Below are 22,664 nucleotides of genomic sequence, written 5' to 3'. Positions count from 1 at the left end.
TGCCACCCCATTAGAAACTTAAGGTAATGTTTGTTAAAACAATCTACAGACGCAGTTAAAATTACTGGCCATCTTACCACTAAAGTTATTCACGAGAAGTCCACCGAAACAAAAACTTATGTGATCAATTTAAATCGAAATCCGTTTAAAAATGTTTCAAGACCTAGTGATGGACGGATTAACTCCACTATGTAACACGAATGAGGTAAGTACAATTAATTTTATAAACGATCTCATAATATATAGAAGTATGTAGGTACTTGGTTTTTGAATTAGAAAACGTTATTTCATTAAATTTTTGTAACATTTTTTAGAACTACACGTCAAAGTATAGGTACTTACTCATTTTAAGAGCATTTGTTAATACGGTTAATAATACTTATCACAAACTAAAATGTTGGGAAATAAATCAAAATTCTAAATTAAGTAGGTACTTTTCAGAACATAGGATACGCCCAACTTTTTCCAGAGAGTGGGAGCTTTAGAGGTAATATGGTGAATATTCTCCAGCCTCAGGAGAATATTCACCATATTACCTCTAAAATGAGAACGTTCTCGAGAAAGGCACAACTCTTCGCGCGCCGTTGAAATGGGCCTTCAAAATAAAATAAATATTATGCTCCATAATGATATCACCCTCATCAAAAGATCAGTTTTGTCAAAATATTAGTTTTTAAAGTTAGCAATTCAAAAACTTGTAAAAAAAATATGATGGAAAGTATAAATTTGTTATTATTTCACTAATTCCCTGAAAAGTAATAATGCCAAAATATAATTTAATATTTCATTTTTTTAAGATTTTACAAAGTACCTACGCAATTGGCAAATGACCAAAATTTCCACATAGAAACTTAACTTTTACGAGACAGTCCGGTTGTATGACGCACTTCCGGAAATTATTAAGTGTGCGACTTGTCAAAATTAAACCTATTAGAATTACTCAACAATTTAAGGAAAATGTTTCAATGAAGTGTTTTATTGAAACCGATTTAGGTATCCGGTACCCGATACTGCTGTTAAAGACGTTAAAGTGTTATTGTTATACATATTGCATAATTTATGTAAAAATAAAATATTTGAACTCCCTTACTCCTATTATTATAAAGTGATGTAGGTTTTTTTTATGGCAGTGATGAATGGTAGACAAAATTGTTGTTTTCTTGAGTTACCTATATCAACTATATACATTCTTTTACTAAACAAATGAGACATTATATCGTCGTTATTATAAAACATTGATATAGTCATACTAGTTATGAAAAAAAAGCTGCACTTTTGGATGGAAGCAAGCCGCTTTGCATGGTGATAGTAGACATCATAGTTAACGATTTTTTCCGAGGATATCGAAATTTCATCTCTTAGGAAGCCGAGCGTAGCGAGGTGTTTTATGAAAATTAAAAAAATTCTATCTTTTTATTGTGTAGTCCGATTTTGACAAAACGTATCTCAAATGAAAGGTATTTAATTTGTGTAATTAAAAAAAATACAAAGAAAAAAAATTTAAAAGAAAAGTAAGAAAAAATAAAAAAAGTAAATTTACGTCTCGCACTGAATAACTTCAAAGAATGACAGACAAAATGTACAATGTCGATATACGAGATTTTTAATCGAAGACAGATAAATTTTTAGTTGAAAACTGAAGACCGCATCGAAATCAGATTAGCATTTTTTAAGATACATGTTGCCAAAGTTGGGAAAGATCGCTTTATATGGCCACTTTGAAATTCCTTTGCCAGAAAGTCAGAAATAATATGTTTTTCTGACACATAAAAATACATAGTAACAGTACACATCAAAATAAAATTAAAAATTCCGAGGATATTATAATTTCATCCCTTAGAACGACGAGCGTAGCGAGGTCGGTTACGAAAACGAGAAAAAAAATCTCATTTTTTTTGTACGTCGTCCGATTTTGACAAAACATGTTTCATTTGAAAGGTATTGCTTTATGTAACTTAAAAAAAAAATATTGCAAAAAATTGGAAAAAAAATGTAATATTTAAAAACCTTAATTTTCGTATCACACTGAATAACCGCAAAAAACGGTAGACACGGTGTATAATTTCGATATATGATTTTTTAAAATTAAAGACAAATAAATGCATGATTATAAACTAAAAACCGAATCGAAATCGAATCAGTAGTTTTTAAGATGCAAGTTGTCAAAGTTGGCTTAGTTTGTTTATATGGTCGCTTATAAATTCCTTAGCCAGAAAGTCAGAAACATTATATTTTTCTTACAGTTAAAAGTATGCATAGGTAATAGACATCATAATAAACAATTTTTTACGAGGATATAAAAAATTCATCCCTTGGAAAGCCGAGCGTAGCGATGTCTGTTACGAAAAACAAAAAAAAGGAAGTTTTTTTTTATTGGATCGTCTTTCTAAGGGTTTCTAAGGAATGAAATTTTTATATCCTTGTAAAAAAATGTTTATAATGATGTCTATTACCTTTGCATACTTTTAACTGTAAGAAAAATATAATGTTTCTGACTTTCTGGCTAAGGAATTTATAAGCGACCATATAAACAAACTAAGCCAACTTTGACAACTTGCATCTTAAAAACTACTGATTCGATTTCGATTCGGTTTTTAGTTTATAATCATGCATTTATTTGTCTTTAATTTTAAATAATCATATATCGAAATTATACACCGTGTCTACCGTTTTTTGCGGTTATAAATTTGCGGTAAAAAAAAAAACCTTAATTTTCGTATCACACTGATGTGATACGAAAATTAAGGTTTTTTTTTTTAAATCTTACATTTTTTTTCCAATTTTTTTCAATATTTTTTTTTAAGTTACATAAAGAAATACCTTTCAAATGAAACATGTTTTGTCAAAATCGGACATTTTTTTTCGGTTTTCGTAACCGACCTCGCTACGCTCGTCGTTCTAAGGGATGAAATTATAATATCCTCGGAATTTTTAATTTTATTTTAATGTGTACTGTTACTATGTATTTTTCTGTGTCAGAAAAACATATTATTTCTGACTTTCTGGCAAAGGAATTTCAAAGTGGCCATATAAAGCGATCTTTCCCAACTTTGGCAACTTGTATCTTAAAAAATGCTGATCTGATTTCGATGCGGTCTTCAGTTTTCAACTAAAAATTTATCTATCTTCGATTAAAAAAAACTCGTATATCGACATTGTACATTTTGTCTGTCATTCTTTGAAGTTATTCAGTGCGAGACGTAAATTTACTTTTTTTATTTTTTTCTTACTTTTCTTTCAAATTTTTTTTCTTTGTATTTTTTTTTTTATTACAAAAATCAATACCTTTCATTTGAGATACGTTTTGTCAAAATCGGACGATACAATAAAAAGATAGAATTTTTTTCATTTTCATAAAACACCTCGCTACGCTCGGCTTCCTAAGTGATGAAATTTCGATATCCTCGGAAAGAATCGTTTACTATGATGTCTACTATCACCATGCAAAGCGGCTTGCTTCCATCCAAAAGTGCAGCTTTTGGCCAAAAATTCTCCATAACAAGTATGACTAATAGTACTTACTCTAATAACAAAATGATATACAATAATCTCTTTCACCAGAATTTCATTTCTATTGAAAATATGTATTCAAAAATTAGAACGAGAAAGTCAAAATAAATAAAGATAAATAAGTATTTAAACCAATTTCAGAGAATGAGTAATAAAATTGACATAAGTAGTAAATCGCAGTGCAAATCAGCAATTATACGTAGGTGATAAAGCTGATAAATTACATATTGCAACCGTTAACTAGCTGTTTCCAAACACTGTTTTTAATCTAATTGTTGCCGGTTACATATGTAGTATTATATTACTAAGTTAAAAACACATTTCAAAAGTTTTATTTAAGGAATATAAAAACAAATCATTAACATTCTTTAAAAATAAACAGTTATACCAAATCAATTACCTTATTAATTTACGGAACTATTCACGATATCACCTATCAAGCGGAAGAAAATTCATATTAACATTTAAGAACCGAGGCTATTCTCTAAACAGCTTCCAGCTGATCCACGGCGGATTGCTCGTTGAAGTAGGTACAGACTGCACAGTGTCCATCAGCACGTCAGTCCTGAGTTCCCGCGGGCACGGAACCTCACCGACATCCCCTGCTGACCTTGCTCGTCTTGCCGCACATTCACTCACTCGTACACCAGCACCACGGCCAGGATTATCAACACCAGTAGCAACATTAGCAAAGTCCACCTTGCTCGGCAGATTCTTGATACCGTCTCCGTGGTTGTGGTGAACATCTCCGATGATAGCTCGTCGAGTTCCAGCTAGGGCTCCCGGTCGCGTCCGTGTTTCGTGTACTCCGGGTATCCGTTCCCGTGTTACACGAATCCGGATTTCTGCACCAATTAAAGTCCGGCCAGTCCGATTAAAAACCATCCGTTCTCGACGTATAGTGATGCCGCGTTCTCGGTTCAAGCGAATATTAAAATCAGCAAAAATGATAAAACCTTATTAAAATGAAAAAGGGACAAGCAATTGTGGGGGACAAATTTTAACTGCTCGATTTTTTCCATGTTTTACATTTTAGGCACCTTTTCAGTATTAGCTCTTGGTATGCGGCGTTCATAAGAATAAATAGAAGTAGAAACTTGATTTTCACGAAAACTACTAAAGGTTTTGGTAAGTAAATATTACGTAGGTACTCCAGAAAGATGTCTAGTTGTTCTCTACAATACTTCCATTTAAAGTATATTACTAACAGTGATAGTGCATCTCTCATCCCACTAGATTAAAAACAAATATTATGACTAGCGCACCTACCCACCTTAAAAGACACCTGACAGTATTGTAGAAAATTTTATGGAGAATATACGTCTTTCACGGTTTTCAGTTCCAGGCACTTTTAGTTGCATATACATATCAAGTCTGCTTTTTGTCACACCCTATCCGACTAGCGCAAGTTAAGAACCATCATATTCTTTGACTTCTTAACTAATTATTTGTAAAACAGACATTCGCGGAACTTTTCAATTTACAAAGGGAAGCCAGGTTTTTGAGTGTCATTATTATTAGTAAAAATCAAATTGTTATCAAACCAACGACGACTGAATACGTTTCCATAATGTATTTTATCTATTTAAGTATGTATATCGTCGCGCAGCACCCATAACAAGCTTTGCTTAGTTTGGGGCTAAGTCGATCTGTTTAATGTCCCCAATATTTATTTATTTATTTTAAAACTATGAGACATAGATATAACTATAATAAATTGCATGAGTAACTGTCGCGGTAACCGAAGACAATATTTTGAAGTATATTTGTCAGCATCTGTAATATAGTAAGTACCTATAGGTATATTTTTCACACAAACCAATACCCTTCTATTAAACTCGCAATTGCCTTAAGCAACTTTATACCTATAGGAATACGTTTGTAATATTTGTATAGCATTGACTCAAATAAAATGAGTATGTATAAAACAATTCGTATTCGTTCGCTATATTAACATAAATTTTAAAATTCACCTATTTTTTTAAATACAAACTGACAGAACGAATCCTCGGCGGGTAGTAACGAATAACGCGAGGCCATCCTTTGACTTGCAGAATTCCATAATTTACTTTCTTCAAAGTATCAAACCAACGACGACTGAATACGAAAACGTATTAATAACTATACACAAGACAGAACGAATCCTTAACGATGCCTAACCATATACGTTCAAGTATCTTGGGCATTTGGTCACCGAAGACCTTCGTGACGACGAAGACATTGAGCGAGAGCGCAGAGCGTTAGCTATTAGGGCTAATATGATCGCCCGTAGGTTCAGCAGGTGTACAGCGCAAGTTAAAATAACACTTTTTCGCGCTTACTGTACTTCGCTGTACGCCTGCAGCCTGTGGACGAAATATACGCAGCGTACTATAAATGCCATACGTGTACAGTACAATGATGCGTTCAGGGTACTGTTGAGACTGCCGCGTTACTGCAGCGCGTCGGGCATGTTCGCCGACGCGCATGTGGACGGGTTCCACGCGACGTTGCGCAAGCGCTGCGCCGCGACGCTCCGCAGAGTGCGCGACAGTCGCCACAGTCTCTTAGCTGTAGTGGCAGGTAGATGGGATAGTGCATTTGTTAGGCACTGGACCTCCCAACATCTTAGTTTAAGTACTAACATAGTAATTTAAGTATTTCTGTAACTAACATACTATGGACTGTATTGTCTGAAATAAATTATTTTTATTTATTTATTTTTTTTTATATCTAAAGGGCCAGCTGTTCAACTAAATATAGCATTGAATAAATTGACGTAACCTCTTTATCAGTAATCATTACACTGAGCACTAATATATTAATATCCTTTGAACTAATTGACCTATTAGGCTTCAATAATTACATAAAGTATCAATTAATGAGAGTAAATCAGAAATTGAACTCACAAGAACTTTTACCACTTATTAAACGGTACTTCATTTGCAAATGACATTAGTTTGGATGAGTTTATTTCTGATGGATTTCGTTTTTGATATCAGTTTATCCGCGGAATTTCCTGCACACGCATATTTATTTTATTAAACATATCACCTGCAGTATATCAATGTACTTACTGCTGCTTAAGATTTTTTAATGCCACTTTATAAAAGTAACAGATTCCTAACGGGCTAATTTTATAAGATGTTTAATGATATTCAAATACGTATAAGTAATGGATTTAATGTGACCGTAATATGCTATGACTATAGCCAATGTATGAATTATTTCAATCATTGGGAAACATGATTCACCTAGGACATAGGACAATGAGCATTTGTAAGGGTTCTTCAGATGACTGACTCGTTTATAAGCGTCAACACGGGAAAAAGTGTTCGAAATCCCTTTTCAAATAATTTTTTATTCGTTTTAAAATCAGTACCTAGGGAAGATGATGAACGTAGGTATGATGTAGGAATAACTGTTTTAACAGGTCAAAACATGACATCTCAAATTCAAAACAAAGTGATTAGTGATACATATTATTGAAAAAATAGGAACCATAACAACAATAAACAAAATTAATCCAAAAAGATATCTCCAACTATTTGTACCTGAGAACAATGTATTTTATTGCTTGTTTTGGTCCACAGACAAAACAAGGCCATAAAAGTGGCACCCTTTTTCATTGTCCGTTAAGTCGCTAATCACCTTATTTTGATTTTTGGTCATTTCAAAAAGTAGGTAACAGGAATGACGCCTAATTATGGATTAACTTGAACCAATTAGAGAAATGGAACGGGAGAGGGTAGACCAACACTAATCACCTTGGTATAAAGGGTTTAGGACCCTGTGTTTGCTAATCAGTTGTCTCAATACCTTGATCGAGAATGTCTTCCAGTGACGATTTTACTTTAGCCGAGTTTGGTCTGGTTGAGGCTGACGAAGGAAACGTTCCTGAATGGAATTTGCTTCCAGAGGCATTGCCACAGACTAATGAGGTATATTTTCCTTGTAAAAGTCACTCTCAAAGGGTCCCGACCAAGTTAACTCTGCATGGTTTTTGCAATATCAATCTGAAAATAGTTACCATTAATGCAACTATAATTTGTAGGAGCATATTAATTTTTTCATGACACATGTGTAAAGTTGTTTATGTCTTGTGTAAAGTTAACTTCGACAATCTTCAGTCTAGTGCTTCATTCTCAGGTCCCTTTAAAATACAGCAATTATTAACAAAGTTTTTTTTCCTCAGACACAATGGCCCCAGTACGAGCAGCAAACGTGCGTGTGGCAGGAGCAGACGTCTCAAGTGTACCAGCCGACATTCAACCAAGCGCCGAGTGTACCCACGCCTGTGATGCACACCGTACATACAAGCCCGCACAATCTTCAGTTTATTCAAAATTGCCAGTATATGGCGATGCATTCTGCCCAGGTGAGAATACATTGAACTTACATTAAACTTTGAACTTATACATTATTATTTTCTTTTACTTTCTGTACGTATATACTTGAGTTAAATTGACTAATGTATTTTACTTTATTTTCAGTATCAGCAATTTCCAGTTAATCACCTATACAAGATGCAGCAGCCAATGCTGAAAAATGTACCATCAAAACACCACAGAGCGCACATTACTCGTAAGTAAAAAAACATTAAAATACAAAGTAAAATATTTGATTTACATATTTAATATAGACAATCTTAAAAAGTACCCTATACTGTTATTTATTAAACTTTTTTTTGTTTCAGTGGTTCACAACACTAATGGACCTTCCAAAGCAATCATCAAACGCAAGCGTAAAAGGACAGCTTTCACCACCGACCAGATTCTAGCCTTGGAAAAAGTCTTTTGTAAAAAACCTTACGTAAACCGCGACGAGCGTCAGGCCCTCGTGGAGCAACTTCAAGTCACCGACAGGGCCGTCAAAGTGTGGTTCCAGAACCGTAGGATAAAGAACAAGAGAGAAGAGCGTGAGGCTCTGGAGGCCTCATCAGACTATTCTCCCGTGGGCGAAACAGATTCTTCGGACTCCTTCGGACTGGCTTACGTAGAAGCTCAGATCTCGCAAAAAACCGACGAGTTCGGGTACGTCACACTAGACGATCGCGCCATGGGAGAACTGGTCAGTGTCATCGATAGCTTGGTTGGTGAAAAAGTTGACTACGACGCACTGAGCAAGGAAGACGTAGTAGGCAATGTGCAAAATGGAATATGAGCCCGTGTCCCCCGCCGCCAACTCGGATTGTTCTGATGAAGATGCCGCCAAGTGGAAGCGACCGGATCCCGAACAATCGCTTAGGCAACTTTTAGATATTCAACACTTTTGTTAATGATCTCGAATGGTTACAAAGTTCATGTAGTTCCTATAGATAAATGATGAATATAAATATTTTATTCCAGTGTTGACATATTGTATTCTTAGATTTTTTATTAAATTATTGTATTTCTAAGCTTCAAGATTATATAAATAAACAATTTTTAATACACACCATATTTTTTATCTAATATTATCTCTATGTATTAATACCAATGTTGCCATTAGTATACATTTATAGAAGGACGTTAGTAAAAACGTTCCAATCCACGTGAAATTGTTTAATAAAATAACAAGAAGGTACACTTGTAAAATATCACTACTCACCGATCAAACATATAAACCATATTTAGAGAATTTTCTACGTTAAAGAGATGCATATAAGGTCACTTTTGTTAAAACAATCTACAGACGCAGTTAAAATTACTGGCCATCTTACCACTAAAGTTATTCACGAGAAGTCCGCCGAAACAAAAACTTATCTAGGATCAATTTAAATCGAAATCCGTTTAAAAATGTTTCAAGACCTAGTGATGGACGGATTAACTCCACTATGTAACACGAATGAGGTAAGTGCAATTAATTTTATAAACGATCTCATAATATATAGAAGTAAGTAGGTACTTGGTTTTTGAATTAGAAAACGTTATTTCATTTAATTTTTGTAACATTTTATAGAACTACACGTCAAAGTTTAGGTACTTACTCATTTTAAGAGCATTTGTTAATACGGTTAATAATACTTATCACAAACTAAAATGTTGGGAAATAAATCAAAATTCTAAATTAAGTAGGTACTTTTCAGAACATAGGATACGCCCAACTTTTTCCAGAGAGTGGGAGCTAATCTGACCCTATTTTCCTTATTAATGCTTGATAGGTACTCGTACTTACCTATTTTTTCCAAACAAATGTTTGTTATCACTAAATTAGTCAAAATGTAGACAGATGTCAATACCTACGACTTATTTTAGATACTTTTAGTCGTGCACGTATCTAAATACTGTATTTATGTTCGTTTCAGATTAAAAACTGGGACAACAGACCTTTCAATGGGATGTGGCCTGAAAGTCAACGTAGCTGCGTCCGAGGTGTGTAATTTTTTTTTCATATTATAGATGAGATTTCACTATTTACCTAGTTACATTGCTATCAGAATGCTGACTGAATCTTGAATATAAAAAATATCGCCAACGCGTCAGTCCCATAGTAAAAGGTGTTACGTTAAATTTATTTCCTCACATGGCGTGGGTAAAAACTATTGAGATTACAACACAAGTACAATACAGACAGCTATGTCCAAAATATTTACCTTTTGTAAATATAAATTTACAGTAAATATAAATAATATCCTTTTTTTTTAATGCCTAGTTTATAATATTTAAAAAATAAAAAAAAAAAATAAAAAAAATCACGTCATTTATTGTCGCAAATAATTTTAAGGTACAATTACTTAAGTATTTATTTCTATCATGCAACTAAGAGTAAGCTACGCTATGATACAGTACAATCATGTCTTGTTCTATATTAGCTATGATCACAACTTTGAGGACTAAAATAACTAAGTAACTACCAATAGTTAAATACTAGGTGCGACAATAGGCTCGAGACTCAGCTTGTGCCGCGAGTCTAGTGACTGCACAGCGCTGTTTTTCAGCCCGTACCTATTTCTTTGAGTGTATGAAAAAAAAGAATTGCTAGCTATCAGGGGTATAATGACTTCTAACCCGCGTTAACATTTGAATAGCTGCTCACAGGAGTTAAAATAACAATAATAAAAAAAAACAATAATATTAATATTAACAATAATTTAAAATAACAATAATATTGTACCAAATTTTTATTTAAGTGTTATTATTAATAAAAGTTTATACTAAATAAAAAAAAAAATAATATTCAAACCGATTGTAATCGAAGCTTCTCCTTCGAAGTCGAATATTGTACCAAGGAGCAAACGGGTAAATAAATACTATGCAATGCAGCCCATTTTCATACAAGTTCTTTTTTACTTTTAATAACAAATGACTGTTTTTTACCAGGTTCTGAAGTCAAAAGAACAATCAGAAAGAAACCCAAGCGAGTTCGCACAGCCTACTCAACCGACCAGCTTCGAGCGCTGGAGAAGATATATTCCACCACCAAATACATCGACGCCAAGAAGCGCAGGGAACTCGCAAGCACCCTCAACATTGAAGACAAGGCGCTCAAAATATGGTTCCAGAACCGAAGAATGAAGGAAAAGAGGGAATCATCAGAATCTAGCTGCGACACCTCATCTGAAAATGTAAGCTGTCAGTCTCCGAACTCTCCAGTTCAAGCCAATGAGTGCTTGGAGCAAAATGTCAATACTAACATTCCCTACCAAAACGGAGTCTCTTACGAACCTGATCAGTACCAGTTTCCTGCTTTCTATTACCAAGATAGCACAGCTGAATATTATCAAAATGGATACAATGGATATGGATATGAGCCACAGTCTCCCAGTTTCGGTGTTGATACTTGTGTTTATCCGACTCAGTATTACTCTGTATACAACCAGTATAACAATGAAGAATTCAACGCTTACGAATATAACCAAGCTCAAAATGCTGAGATGGACAATTGGTTAGCCAAGTCTTATGATTTTAACTGCTATAACTTGCAACAAGCTTAACTTGTTTTAACTACAAAAGTAGAAGTAGTAAGTCCTACCAGTGATTTTTTTTTACTTTACGTGTACATTTTATAAATATTTGCGTTACCATTTGTTTATCGTCACGATTCATTTTGGTGAATTATTTATTTATAAATATTTTATAAATAAACATTTTATAAATATTTGCGTTACCATTTGTTTATCGTCACGATTCATTTTGGTGAATTATTCATTTTGGTGAATTATTTATATGTTGCGTACAGTAATGAGTCTGATTTATAACTAATATACTATTAGTATAAAAATAGTTTAGTAAAAGATAATTTGCCTTTCATATTTATTTAATTTATTTTCAAGCGTGCTTTATATTTTCTTCCGGTTATTTAGGAAGAACGTAGTGTTTAAGTTAGTATAAAAAGCTTAAATGTATCTTCCTTATCGTGTTTCAACTTTGTATTAATTTTGCGATATTTATTACTTAATTAAAAAAAAATTGACATTGAATTATATTGTTACTACTCAATTTTTAAAAATAGTTCAAATGAACATAGTAATTTATTTTTATTCTCTGCATGCTATTTATATTCATCGAAATAATTTATTACAGATATTACTAAACGTAGAAAATAAGTAAAATATTTATAAAAATATATTCAACAGATAGTATCAAATCCTTACATCCAACTAACTATGAATGTACTGTGTCGTTATGTACAAATATTATTTAATATTTAAGTATTTAAGCAATTGTAGTAATAAATAATATACTAAATAATTTTAAACAATAAGTTATACTTGTCACGTTCATATACTTATAATGTCAAATGAAATGTGCCTATGATTAAGGATAACAGGTTTCCCGTATAATGTTTATTTCTATCTTCTCTTATTACTGACGTTCTTTGAATCTTTGACATGCTTTCCTATTTTACTAGTAACAACTTTGACTTATAATTTTTTTCTGTATGTGTTAAATTAGTTTTTAATATAAGGTCAAGTGTTTTTGATATATAAATAAAAAAAGAAGAATTTAGAAACGTGTGTTTATTAGTATTTGAACATCATTGTGAATTATTGCTAATACTTACAACTATAAATATTCTTTGGAAAAAACTATATTTACCTAAATCCTTAGGATACTTCCAATTTGTTCCATGGAAATGTGAAAATGGATTTTATAGCAGACATAGTATCAGTTCCACGGAACTCTTAGGAAATACCCTAATTGTTATAATATAGGCGTATAAATAAATCACCTGTTTTAACGTATTTGTCATCAATATTTATAATAAGGGTTTGGAAGAGGCAGGGCCGTGAGTACATATTGAGAAAAAGGGTTGGTGGCGCCTTGCTGCAGCAGGACCGGCGCCGGCGGCGTGGGCGGGTGACACCTGCACTCGCAGGTGCACTCCTTAGCCGCCCGCGCAGGCGCCGGGGCAGATCCCGCCGGAACCACTGGCAACATTTGAACAGGCCTCCACAACATATTACTCCCAACTGGGAGCGATGGTTCAGTGTAATACTTCTTCAAGTTCAAAGGAAAATATCCCCCCGGCGTATTCTGCACGACGCTCATCGGTTTCTGTTGTTTTCTTTTGCGTGACAGATCGTGCGGCAACTTCTCATAAAGACTGGTGGATGTAACTTCATTTTTAGGACTTTGCATTATAGGTGGCGTTGATGCTACTACGTTTTCATAAGGCTTTGGCTGGCTTTCTTGATTTCCATAATAAATGTTATATTTCTTATACAAATCAGTTGGCAACTCTGCCGCAGGCTGATGATCTTCAATTCCTTTCTGTATTTTGTTCTCGGTCGCGGAGAAGGACTCGTTTTCCTTTTTTATCGAAATATCGACGTGTTCTGGTGGCTCATTCTTGATCGAAATTAGTGGTAATGAAGCGTAATGTCTGTTATTAGTTAATGTAACAGTACACTCGTTATTTAATTGGTCGTTAGCGGCGTCTATTTTTCTGGAATGTTTGTGTTCGTCACACTCGGTGTTGGGTGTTACGTCTTTCTTCTCTTTCATCCTCCGGTTCTGAAACCAGATCTTGACGGCTCGCTCGGGGATGTTGAGGGCGCTGGAGACCTCCTTGCGGCGCGCGCTGCCGATGTAGGGGTACTTCTTGAATTCGACGTCTAGGTACTTGATCTGCTCGGTAGTGAAGGCGCTGCGAAAACGTTTTTCCTTCTTCATGGGTACGCCTGCCATATCGTAGTTCTCCATCTGGAATAAATGGATACATATTATAGGATATTTTTACACAGATTGACTGAGTTCCAGAGTAAAGCTCACGCAAAGCTTAGATAATATAGAAAATACAACATATATATAGAATACTTGTTAAAAATAATTGGCATTTATTCTACTTATATATTTATGTAACTAATTTATTTTAATAAAGTTGGTTTTTTTATGACGTCCTAATAATTAATACCTGCTTATGAGTAAGAGGTATTTTCCCCTCACTAGCTCGGAAACACGTGTTTTGTCCTTTAATACCAGCGGGTAAAAACGCATTTTATCCACTAGTGGGTAAAGTAATTTGACCTTGAATAAAGTCAAATTAACTGCTTTAAAATTGATAAAAGTAGGTGAATCTAGTAATAAAGATGATTTACCACCTGTGGAACTACTGGAAGCAGTGATAAACGCATTTTTTGCGTTGTAGTTTCCTCGCTATAGTGAGGGGAAAAGTTTTGTGTTACACTCGGGTGCAAATGTATTTTACTTCTCGTGTGTTAAAATAACAAATAACTATTCTACCATTCCAATTTTTCGTAGGTGTTTATACTAGGTATTATTCCGTTCAAAATTAATATTTAACAGTCCCCCTTATTAATTAAGTTAAGGAACAGAAGGTAATAATAAAGTACAAAATGAGTATACACACATAGATTTCTTGAATAAGTGATTACTAACGTAATGTGATCAAATTACGAATCAAGTGAAATCATGCAACATTAACAAATGGGGAAAATTTTGTACCCGTCTTGGCTAACTTCTTGCGCTAAATTACTTTCTAATAAATGATTCATAGGTTGTAGCATCACGAATTATTAGCTAACTAGGTATCTAAACTAATACGAATAGCCAAAAGGTGGCCTATGATATGTTCATTGCCTAATTACTTTCATGCATGATCTAACGAAAGTGATTAGTGCGAAATATTTAAATTAATAAGTTGACTTACAGTTTCTTCAATTTTTCTTTTGGTCGTATTTTCAGCCATCGTTTCAGCGTGTTGAGGAATCCTCGGCCCGGCTTGGTTCAGACACAGGTATCTCATGATCACTACAACAAAACACGTTACAAGGTTATTTCACCAGCATTCTCAAAGCGACTAAATTAGAGAAATTGATAAGGTCATTTTTATACCGTTTGGTTCAAATACATTAATTAATTATGTAAAACATTCTAATCTCTAACTAATCATTCGATACTTAATACACATTACAGTCTCCATTACTCAATATCAACTCAGTTCGATTTGAACAAATAATTGGTACCTAACACGAGTTGTACTCACTGTACTTACTAATATGAATCATACACGGGTTTTATAACTTATTTTTATTTGGAATTAATATAACTTATTAATCGCCTACACAAAACAGGAAATGGGATCCGGGAGAAATATTTTTAATCACTTAATTATGTAACTTGGTAGGTGTTTACAGCTAAATAGGTAAATATCACAAACCTGATTTAGTTGAACGCAGACAAACCAATGTAAATGAATTTGATTCTATTTCAATTAATTTATAAGTAAATGGACACTAGTTAGAGTTACTTTCAGAAGTTTGCAATAGAATAAACCCCGTATTTTATACACTAAACTACACTGACTTTCATCCAACCATTAGGTTGTATAAGTAAGTATCTAAATATATAAAAGAAGAAGCTGACTGACTGACTGACTGACTGACATATCAACGCACAGCCGAAACCGCTGGTCCTAGAGATTTCAAATTTGGCACGTAGGTTCCTTATATAGTGTAGAGGAGCACTAAGAAAGGATTTTCCAAAATTCACCTCCTAAGGGGGTCAAATGGGGGTTCAAAGTTTGTATGGGGAAACAAGATTAGTTTGACTATTTTATTCGAAACTTCACAGGAAGATTCCTTAAGACGTATGACTGAATACGTGTTTCAGGTTTTTTGAAAATTTAACCCCTAAAAGGGTGAAAAAGGGGTGATAAAGTCAAAAAATCAATATGGGTACCGTTTTTATGGTTTATCGGGTCGCTGATCACGATAAATACAACGTTTTTAAAATGTAACGAGGCGGAAGTGAAATACCTTCTCCCCTGTTGTGGTGCAATGGGGTTTAAATATAAAAAAAATATAAAAGAAGATATTGACTGACTGACTGACATATCAACGCACAGCCGAAACCGCTGGTCCTAGAGATGTCAAATTTGGCACGTAGGTTCCTTATATAGTGTAGAGGAGCACTAAGAAAGGATTTTTCAAAATTCGCCTCCTAAGGGGGTCAAATGGGGGTTCAAAGTTTGTATGGGGAAACAATGTTAGTTTCACTGTTTTACTCGAAACTTCACAGGAGGGAGGGTAAAAACATATGACTAAAGACGTGTTTCAGGTTTTTTGAAAATCTAACCCCTAAAAGGGTGAAAAGGGGGTGACAAAGTCAAAAACAAAGTCAAAAAACTAATATGGGTATCGTTTTTACGGTTTATTGGGTCGCTGATCACGATAAATCTAACGAAGCGGAAGTGAAATACCTTCTCCCCTATTGTCGTGCAATGGGGTTTAAAAATCAAAAAATATATAAAAGAAGAAACTGACTGACTGACTAACTGACATAATATATCAACACACAGCCGAAACCGCTGGTTCTAGAGATTTCAAATTTGGCACATAGGTTCCTTATATGGCGTAGAGGAGCACTACGAAAGGATTTTTCAAAATTCTCCTCTTAAAAGGGTGAAATGGGGGTTCAAAGTTTGTATGGGGAAACAAGATTAGTTTGACTATTTTATTCGAAACTTCATAGGACGATTCCTAAAGACATAACTAAATTATATATGTTTCAGGTTTTTCAGGTTTTTTGAAAATTTTACACCTAAAGGGGTGCAAAGGGGTAAAGTCAAAAACACAATATGGGTATCGTTTTTATGGTTTATCGGGTCGCTGAACACGATAAATACAACGATTTTAAAATCTAATGAGGTGGAAAAGAAATTTTCTCTCCTGTTGTTGTGCAATGGGGTTAAAATATCAAAATAGCCATAAGTATAGGTTTAGTGTTTATCTTTACTTCTGGGTCAAGAGATTTCAAATTGACACGGAATTTCCTTAGAGGACCACTAAGAAAGGATTTTTCAAAGTTCACCTCCTAGCACGATAATTTGACAGGGACAGGGACAGACAGGGACAGGTACAGGGACAGGAACAGGGATAGGGACAGGAACGGGATAGGGTTAGGATAAGGGATAGGGATAGGGATAGGGAAGGGATAGGGATAGGGAAAGGATAGGAATAGGATAGGAATAGGGATAGGGATAGGGATAGGGATAGGTGTAGATAAGGATAGGGATAAGAATAGGGGACGGGGACGGGGATAGGGATAGGGGAGGGACGGGGACAGGGACGGGACGGGGACGGGGACGGGGACGGGGACAAGGATAGAGATAGGAACGGGGATAAGAATAGGGATTGGGGTCGGACTCGATCGATATCTAGGCAGTGTAAAATGCAGGTGCTCAGTGCGAAGGGATTAGTAAGTAGGCATCGGCGAGTATCCTGCATCCGTAATAACTATTACATTCAATGTGCTGTAAGAAGATCGTTGTTTGCTTGCCTTTTATATGTTTACGTTTGCAATAATTATAAGAAAAATGGAAAAAATTGTAAGCGATAATGCAAGGAAGTACTTTTTACCCTACCGACCATAGCATCGAGATACTGGCTATGTGGGTTGTATGAAGTTTCCCCAGTAGAAATATTTATATAAGTAGGTAAAATACAAACATATTCGTACCTACTACCTACGCTGTGGTCGCTGTGTAACAAATTCTACAATCATTGCAAGAATTTCTTTTAAAACAATAGTAATATGTGTAAGGTACAGTCAGCCAAAAAAGTGGTTTAGGTACCACTTTTCGATCAATAGAGTCAAAAAGTGGTAAACCACTTTCTTGGCTGACCGTACAGCAAATAGATCAGTTACAATGGCCCCCCAGTCGAGAATTGCCCCGCTTTACCTTAATCGAAGTAATCGCGGACAGATGTACCTACAAAGAAACCTATGGATCCAAATGAAAATCTTATTTTTTGTAAACGTTTCATAAGAATACTTTTATTACGCGGGCGAAGCTGCGGGTAAAAGCTAGTATCATATATAAGTTGGGTATAAGTTTTTTTAAAGAGTACCCACAGTATATTTTAATGTTCATCGGTTCTATGATAATAATATATTCATAATGTTGCAAATTATAAAAAAATATAATATTTAGAATGTTTATGACTTCAATCACTTTTTATCAGTTTTAAAACATTACACATATCCTAATACCTAACTATACATATATCAATTTTCTAATATATTTATTATATAGGATGTTTATTTCCCAGTAAAAATACTTCATGCTGTTTCACGCCATCTCGCGTTGCCTTGCCACAACGCTTACAACACGATAAGACTGGCCCAAGCCTACCGTAGTGTATCGGAGTTAGAGAAAACTGAAAAGCGCTTCTGTAGCCAAAACTATGTGTAATCTTCAAAATAACTAGTGTTGTTAGAGTCTTATCAATTTTTTTAAGTTAGTAATCATAAGCTATATATGAAGTAATCAGTTTATAATCAAATATTGAAATAAATTTACTGCTTAATGTCTCTGACCGATGCTTGCGTTTCCTACGTAGTGCATTCAATGTACGTGATGTCTGACGCGTTCCTCAATAGATGGCAGCATGGGCATATTGCTGTCTTATAATTATAACATCCTTTACCATAGCGAGATTAAAAATAAATAAATATACTGTACTGTGCCTAAGCTATTCTTCATTTACTATTTTGTGTCTTCATTATTAATTTACCTAACTGAAGTTACGTACATGGAATATAATTATATATTTTCCTCGCCAAGTCACCAAAATATAAATAAATGTAAAGTAATGAAAATAATATTAATAATATAATTAATCTAATTCCGTGGGCGAGACCATAACACAGTCAATTCTTATTGAATTTTAGCAGATATTTAATTCTTGTTGATATTTTTGATCTTGAAAGAGAGAAACTTGTTGTTTGTTATTGGTAGCTAATGAAATAAATATTGGTTACATACTTATTCCTCAGTAAATTGAAATAGGTTTGCATTTTAATTTTTGTGAGCATATTGAAGAAGATGTGTAATATATAATCCATACTAATCCATAATACTAATATTATAAATGGGAAAGTGTGTGTGTCTGTTTGTTTGTCCGTCTTTTACGGCAAAACAGAGCGACGAATTGACGTGATTTTATACTGCCCAGATAGTTGAAGGGATGGAGAGTGATATAGGCTACTTTTTGTCTCTTTCAAATCCCTCACTTCCCTAAAATTGGGGTCAGAAGTTTGTATGGAGCATTCCGCAATTTTTGAATTTAATGCGAGCGAAGCCGCGGGCAAAAGCTAGTGCCATAATAAATATAACAAATATTTTGAAACCAAGTTGTTTTATTTTAATAAATAATATTTTATTACAAATCTGTTATACATGTATTATTAAATTAAAACGGGACTTAATCGCGTAAAACTTTAAACCAATAAAATCAATATTCTGTTATACATGTGTTTGTAAAACATAAAATTATCTTACAATAAAACTAAACTATTAAATCTAAAATTAAACTTAAAATAAAATTAAAATTAAAATTAAATTAAACTAAATAAATCTAAAATTAAACTAAAGTAAATCTAAAAACGGCCCCTGTGGCATACTACCGAAGACGCTGGCAGCATTTCCTCGCTGGATATTATAATAATAATTAAATAATAGTTACAAAATTCTACTGCTTACCATTTTACGTGACACGATAATAAATAAATTAGTATTCGTCGTCGAGATAAATATTCCTAATCCAGGATATGTCCGAGTTCTGGACATCTGTCGCCGGCATGGCGTTTACATCCTCCTGCTCCTCGCGCCGGGGAGACTCCTCCTTGAATTGGAGAGACATGTGCACCTCCTGGAGCTCGCTGCCGTGTGCCGAGGCTTCCTCCTGTAGCTGCATCTGACGGTGTTCAAAAGCCAAACGCTGATCAAGGGGATACTCGTAAGTATATCCGTTCATCATCTGGCTGTCGATACCTTGTGGCAGAGGCAGCTGCATGGGCATCGGCAGAGGGTTCAACGTCCCAGGATACGGCTCCATGTAAACCCCTTCCTGTTTGTAGAGGGCGTCAGCCACCGGCGTCGGAAATTCATGAGGGACTAACACCTGTATCGGCATGTCCCCGTGCTCCGAAGATGATTCTGTGGTCTCTTCGGAATCCTCCATGCTTTCGGCTCCGTCCTTCTTCTCTTTCATGCGACGGTTTTGGAACCATATCTTGATGGTGCGCTCGTTGAGATTCAATATCTTTGCCAGTTCAATACGACGGCTGCGATCGAGGTAGCGGGTGCGGGCGTACTCCTTCTCGAGCTCCATCATTTGCTGGCTTGTGAATGCTGTGCGAATGCGTTTGGGTTTCTTCACGCCGCCTGTTCTGGTTCCGTTCCAAATTGGGGCGCGGCTAGTGCTGGATACTGGGGTCATCCACGTTCCGCCGTTCAACAAAGGGTTTTGCGAGCTGGGAGTCATTAGGACACTAGAGCCGTTGATGCCGTGAGTCATTCTCGGGTTGTTGAGCAAGTGGTATCCGTTCTGGGCGCCGTTGATCTGAGGGAAGCTGTTGGGGTCGTCGAGGTCGATGGGCATGTGCACGCCGGGCGTGGAGAACGTGGGGCCGTCATAAGATACACTGGTACCGTTGATGCTGGCCGGAACTATTTGTTGCGGGATGGTGGTCCATTGCAAAGGCTGTAATAGAAAATTAAAAGAATAATTAGTTTCAGTGAGATAATTTTTAATAGATGTAAAATATCCAATGATCCAGCTAAGGCCGTTTCTTTATAATAAATGCACCTAGATATGCTTACATACAATAGAATCGAATTGTGAAAGACATAATTGGCATTGTTAAGTACGAATACCTATATGCAATAAAGTAGACTAAATTCAGAATAGAACAGGTAAAATGTGCTAAAGAAAATCTCCCTTAAATCATAATTTCTAAATTAATACAAGAGTATAATTACCGTAGGGTCACCATTAATATTAGTGGTATCAGGACTCCACTGGTCTTCTCTGGTCTCATTGATACCGTTACCGTACCGGTACGTCTGAAGGGTACCGGCCGGCTGGCTAGGAATAATAGAATTCGATGCGGACATACTCGATCACCAAGTGCAAATAAGAGGGATATTCAAAAGTATGTGTTCGGTACGAAAGTCCAAGAGTAAGTAATGGTGTGTACTAATTAGGGTCAGGTTTTATAGTGTCCGTGTTCGTAACGAGGGAGTGATTAGCAAACTATTCGAAAGCTCAAATTAGATTACACATTGATAAGGAATTTTTATCGTAATTTTGGATATTGTTTTCCTTATCGTTGAAGTGTGAATCTTTATATTGATACTTACGTTACCTATAAAAAAGTTACTTACCTACTTAGGTACTTTATAAGTTGAACTATAAAAAAATAACCTATACAAAGGTAATAAAACATCTGAGTTTAGGTAACGGACATGAGGATACCATTCCTCAGATATTTAGAACTTATTAATTTGGTTCTTTTATATAATTCATTTATACATATAAGTAGGTGTGTACGATATTTTATAACAAAAAAACCGTCGTACTCGCTTAACTAATACCAATTGCAAAGAAAAACAATACTGCAAAATAAAAGGCGTCAATTATTTTTGAGGTTAGAATTAAATCTATCATAATTATTACAAATATAGTTATGTAGGTGACAAAAATCTATGAAAATAATTATTTCGTTTTCTTATTATTTTGTTTTTATGCTGCTAGCCTGTCAAAACTGCTGTCAAAACATCAACTACTGAAGCTTACCCGCTTCTCTAAGTTTTATAGGACTTTAATTGCTACTCTAATTTTAATATAATAACCGTACTTAACTATCATAAGTTTATTTGAGTGTTTTTCTAATGTTTACACCTAATAGTACATAATGACAGTTTTAACTGTTAAATTTATTTTCTTGTCTTTAGGTAAAGCTTTAGTTAAGCAAGTATTTTTTGTATTTTTCCCCCCCACTGGCTCGGAAACACGTGTTTTGTCCTTTAATGCCAGCGGGTAAAAACGCATTTTATCCACTAGTGGGTAAAGTAATTTGACCTTGAATAAAGTCAAATTAACTGCTTTAAATTTTATAAAAATAGGTGAATCTAGTAATACAGATGATTTACCACCTGTGAAACTACTGGAAGCAGTGATAAACGCATTTTTTGCGTTGTAGTTTCCTCGCTATAGTGAGGGGAAAAGTTTTGTGTTACACTCGGGTGCAAATGTATTTTACTTCTCGTGTGTTAAAAAAACTCGCAAGTTCAGGATTCTATTCTCGAACCACTCGCTTCGCTCGTGGTTCAACTATAGAATCCTTTCACTTGCTCGTTTTTCAATTCCACACTCGGCGTTAAAATACAACTTTGCCCCTTTGTATAACAAATAACTATTAAAGATATAATAACAATATTAGGGACTGCTTCTAAATATGGAAGTCCCTGGTTTAAAACTTAGTAATATCATTAACTGTGTGTTGAACACAAATATCTATCCTAGTTATGACTGTTATGAGAGTGTTCTATGTAATTTAATTATAGAGGTACCATACAGATTTAAGTATATAATGCGCTATGGTAGTATGTAGCTGAGATGTAAAATTTTCTGCGAACTGTATATGTTCGCAGAACATACGTACCGTACTTACTTACTTAGTCCACTTTCTTTGGACTTTGACCGGACAAGATACTTATAAGTGTGTGTTAAATATAAATAGTACTGTAACGCTTAAATAAATAAAATGAATGGTTGAAAACAATAGGTTGGTTCGGGTGTAAACAGCCTTATCTAGTTGAGGTCTTGTAACATCAAAATAATCTTTTGTTGAGACAATGCATACAGATAGCGGGTCATTAGTGTGCGTCAACATTTAAAATCAATTTATTATTTTTGTGTTCGGAACATCGCTATAATATTC

General features: G+C 34.8%; 4 protein-coding genes across 4 annotated transcripts; 2 read left to right on the top strand and 2 right to left on the bottom strand.

Annotated features, from left to right (window-relative positions):
* Nucleotides 1-7,319: 7,319 nt before the first annotated feature.
* On the top strand, nucleotides 7,320-8,652 carry LOC125235415 (brain-specific homeobox protein homolog). The gene is made up of 4 exons (XM_048141975.1): nucleotides 7,320-7,430; nucleotides 7,685-7,867; nucleotides 7,983-8,073; nucleotides 8,186-8,652. The coding sequence occupies exons 1-4, from the start codon at nucleotides 7,320-7,322 to the stop codon at nucleotides 8,650-8,652; spliced, it is 852 nt and encodes a 283-aa protein (XP_047997932.1).
* A 535-nt stretch (nucleotides 8,653-9,187) lies between these two features.
* Nucleotides 9,188-11,530, top strand: LOC125242393 (homeobox protein DLX-5-like). Its single transcript, XM_048151195.1, has 3 exons — nucleotides 9,188-9,320; nucleotides 9,776-9,842; nucleotides 10,791-11,530. The coding sequence occupies exons 1-3, from the start codon at nucleotides 9,267-9,269 to the stop codon at nucleotides 11,402-11,404; spliced, it is 735 nt and encodes a 244-aa protein (XP_048007152.1). The 5' UTR covers nucleotides 9,188-9,266; the 3' UTR covers nucleotides 11,405-11,530.
* Nucleotides 11,531-12,415: 885 nt separating this feature from the next.
* LOC125242245 (homeotic protein proboscipedia-like) lies at nucleotides 12,416-15,230 on the bottom strand. Its single transcript, XM_048150989.1, has 3 exons — nucleotides 15,094-15,230; nucleotides 14,584-14,684; nucleotides 12,416-13,616 (listed from the first exon to the last, which is right to left on the bottom strand). Exons 2-3 carry the CDS (start codon nucleotides 14,677-14,679, stop codon nucleotides 12,663-12,665), a joined length of 1,050 nt encoding a protein of 349 aa, XP_048006946.1. The 5' UTR covers nucleotides 14,680-14,684; nucleotides 15,094-15,230; the 3' UTR covers nucleotides 12,416-12,662.
* A 4,217-nt stretch (nucleotides 15,231-19,447) lies between these two features.
* On the bottom strand, nucleotides 19,448-20,835 carry LOC125235410 (homeobox protein Hox-A4-like). The gene is made up of 2 exons (XM_048141965.1): nucleotides 20,701-20,835; nucleotides 19,448-20,422 (listed from the first exon to the last, which is right to left on the bottom strand). The coding sequence occupies exons 1-2, from the start codon at nucleotides 20,833-20,835 to the stop codon at nucleotides 19,448-19,450; spliced, it is 1,110 nt and encodes a 369-aa protein (XP_047997922.1).
* Between the last annotated feature and the right edge of the window lie 1,829 nt (nucleotides 20,836-22,664).

Source organism: Leguminivora glycinivorella, chromosome 2 (assembly GCF_023078275.1).
Source record: "Leguminivora glycinivorella isolate SPB_JAAS2020 chromosome 2, LegGlyc_1.1, whole genome shotgun sequence".
NCBI lineage: Eukaryota > Metazoa > Arthropoda > Insecta > Lepidoptera > Tortricidae > Leguminivora > Leguminivora glycinivorella.
This window is presented reverse-complemented; position numbering and strand designations above follow the sequence as displayed.

Coding starts and splice junctions, on each gene's coding strand:
- LOC125235415 (XM_048141975.1), top strand. CDS start 7,320: ATGTCTTCCAGTGACGATTTTACTTTAGCCGAGTTTGGTCTGGTTGAG. Junction 7,431..7,684: donor CATTGCCACAGACTAATGAG/GTATATTTTCCT, acceptor TTTTTTCCTCAG/ACACAATGGCCCCAGTACGA. Junction 7,868..7,982: donor TGGCGATGCATTCTGCCCAG/GTGAGAATACAT, acceptor CTTTATTTTCAG/TATCAGCAATTTCCAGTTAA.
- LOC125242393 (XM_048151195.1), top strand. CDS start 9,267: ATGTTTCAAGACCTAGTGATGGACGGATTAACTCCACTATGTAACACG. Junction 9,321..9,775: donor CACTATGTAACACGAATGAG/GTAAGTGCAATT, acceptor TGTTCGTTTCAG/ATTAAAAACTGGGACAACAG. Junction 9,843..10,790: donor TCAACGTAGCTGCGTCCGAG/GTGTGTAATTTT, acceptor GTTTTTTACCAG/GTTCTGAAGTCAAAAGAACA.
- LOC125242245 (XM_048150989.1), bottom strand. CDS start 14,679: ATGAGATACCTGTGTCTGAACCAAGCCGGGCCGAGGATTCCTCAACAC. Junction 13,617..14,583: donor AAAGAAAAATTGAAGAAACT/GTAAGTCAACTT, acceptor CATTTATTCCAG/ATGGAGAACTACGATATGGC.
- LOC125235410 (XM_048141965.1), bottom strand. CDS start 20,835: ATGTCCGCATCGAATTCTATTATTCCTAGCCAGCCGGCCGGTACCCTT. Junction 20,423..20,700: donor ATATTAATGGTGACCCTACG/GTAATTATACTC, acceptor TTTCTATTACAG/CCTTTGCAATGGACCACCAT.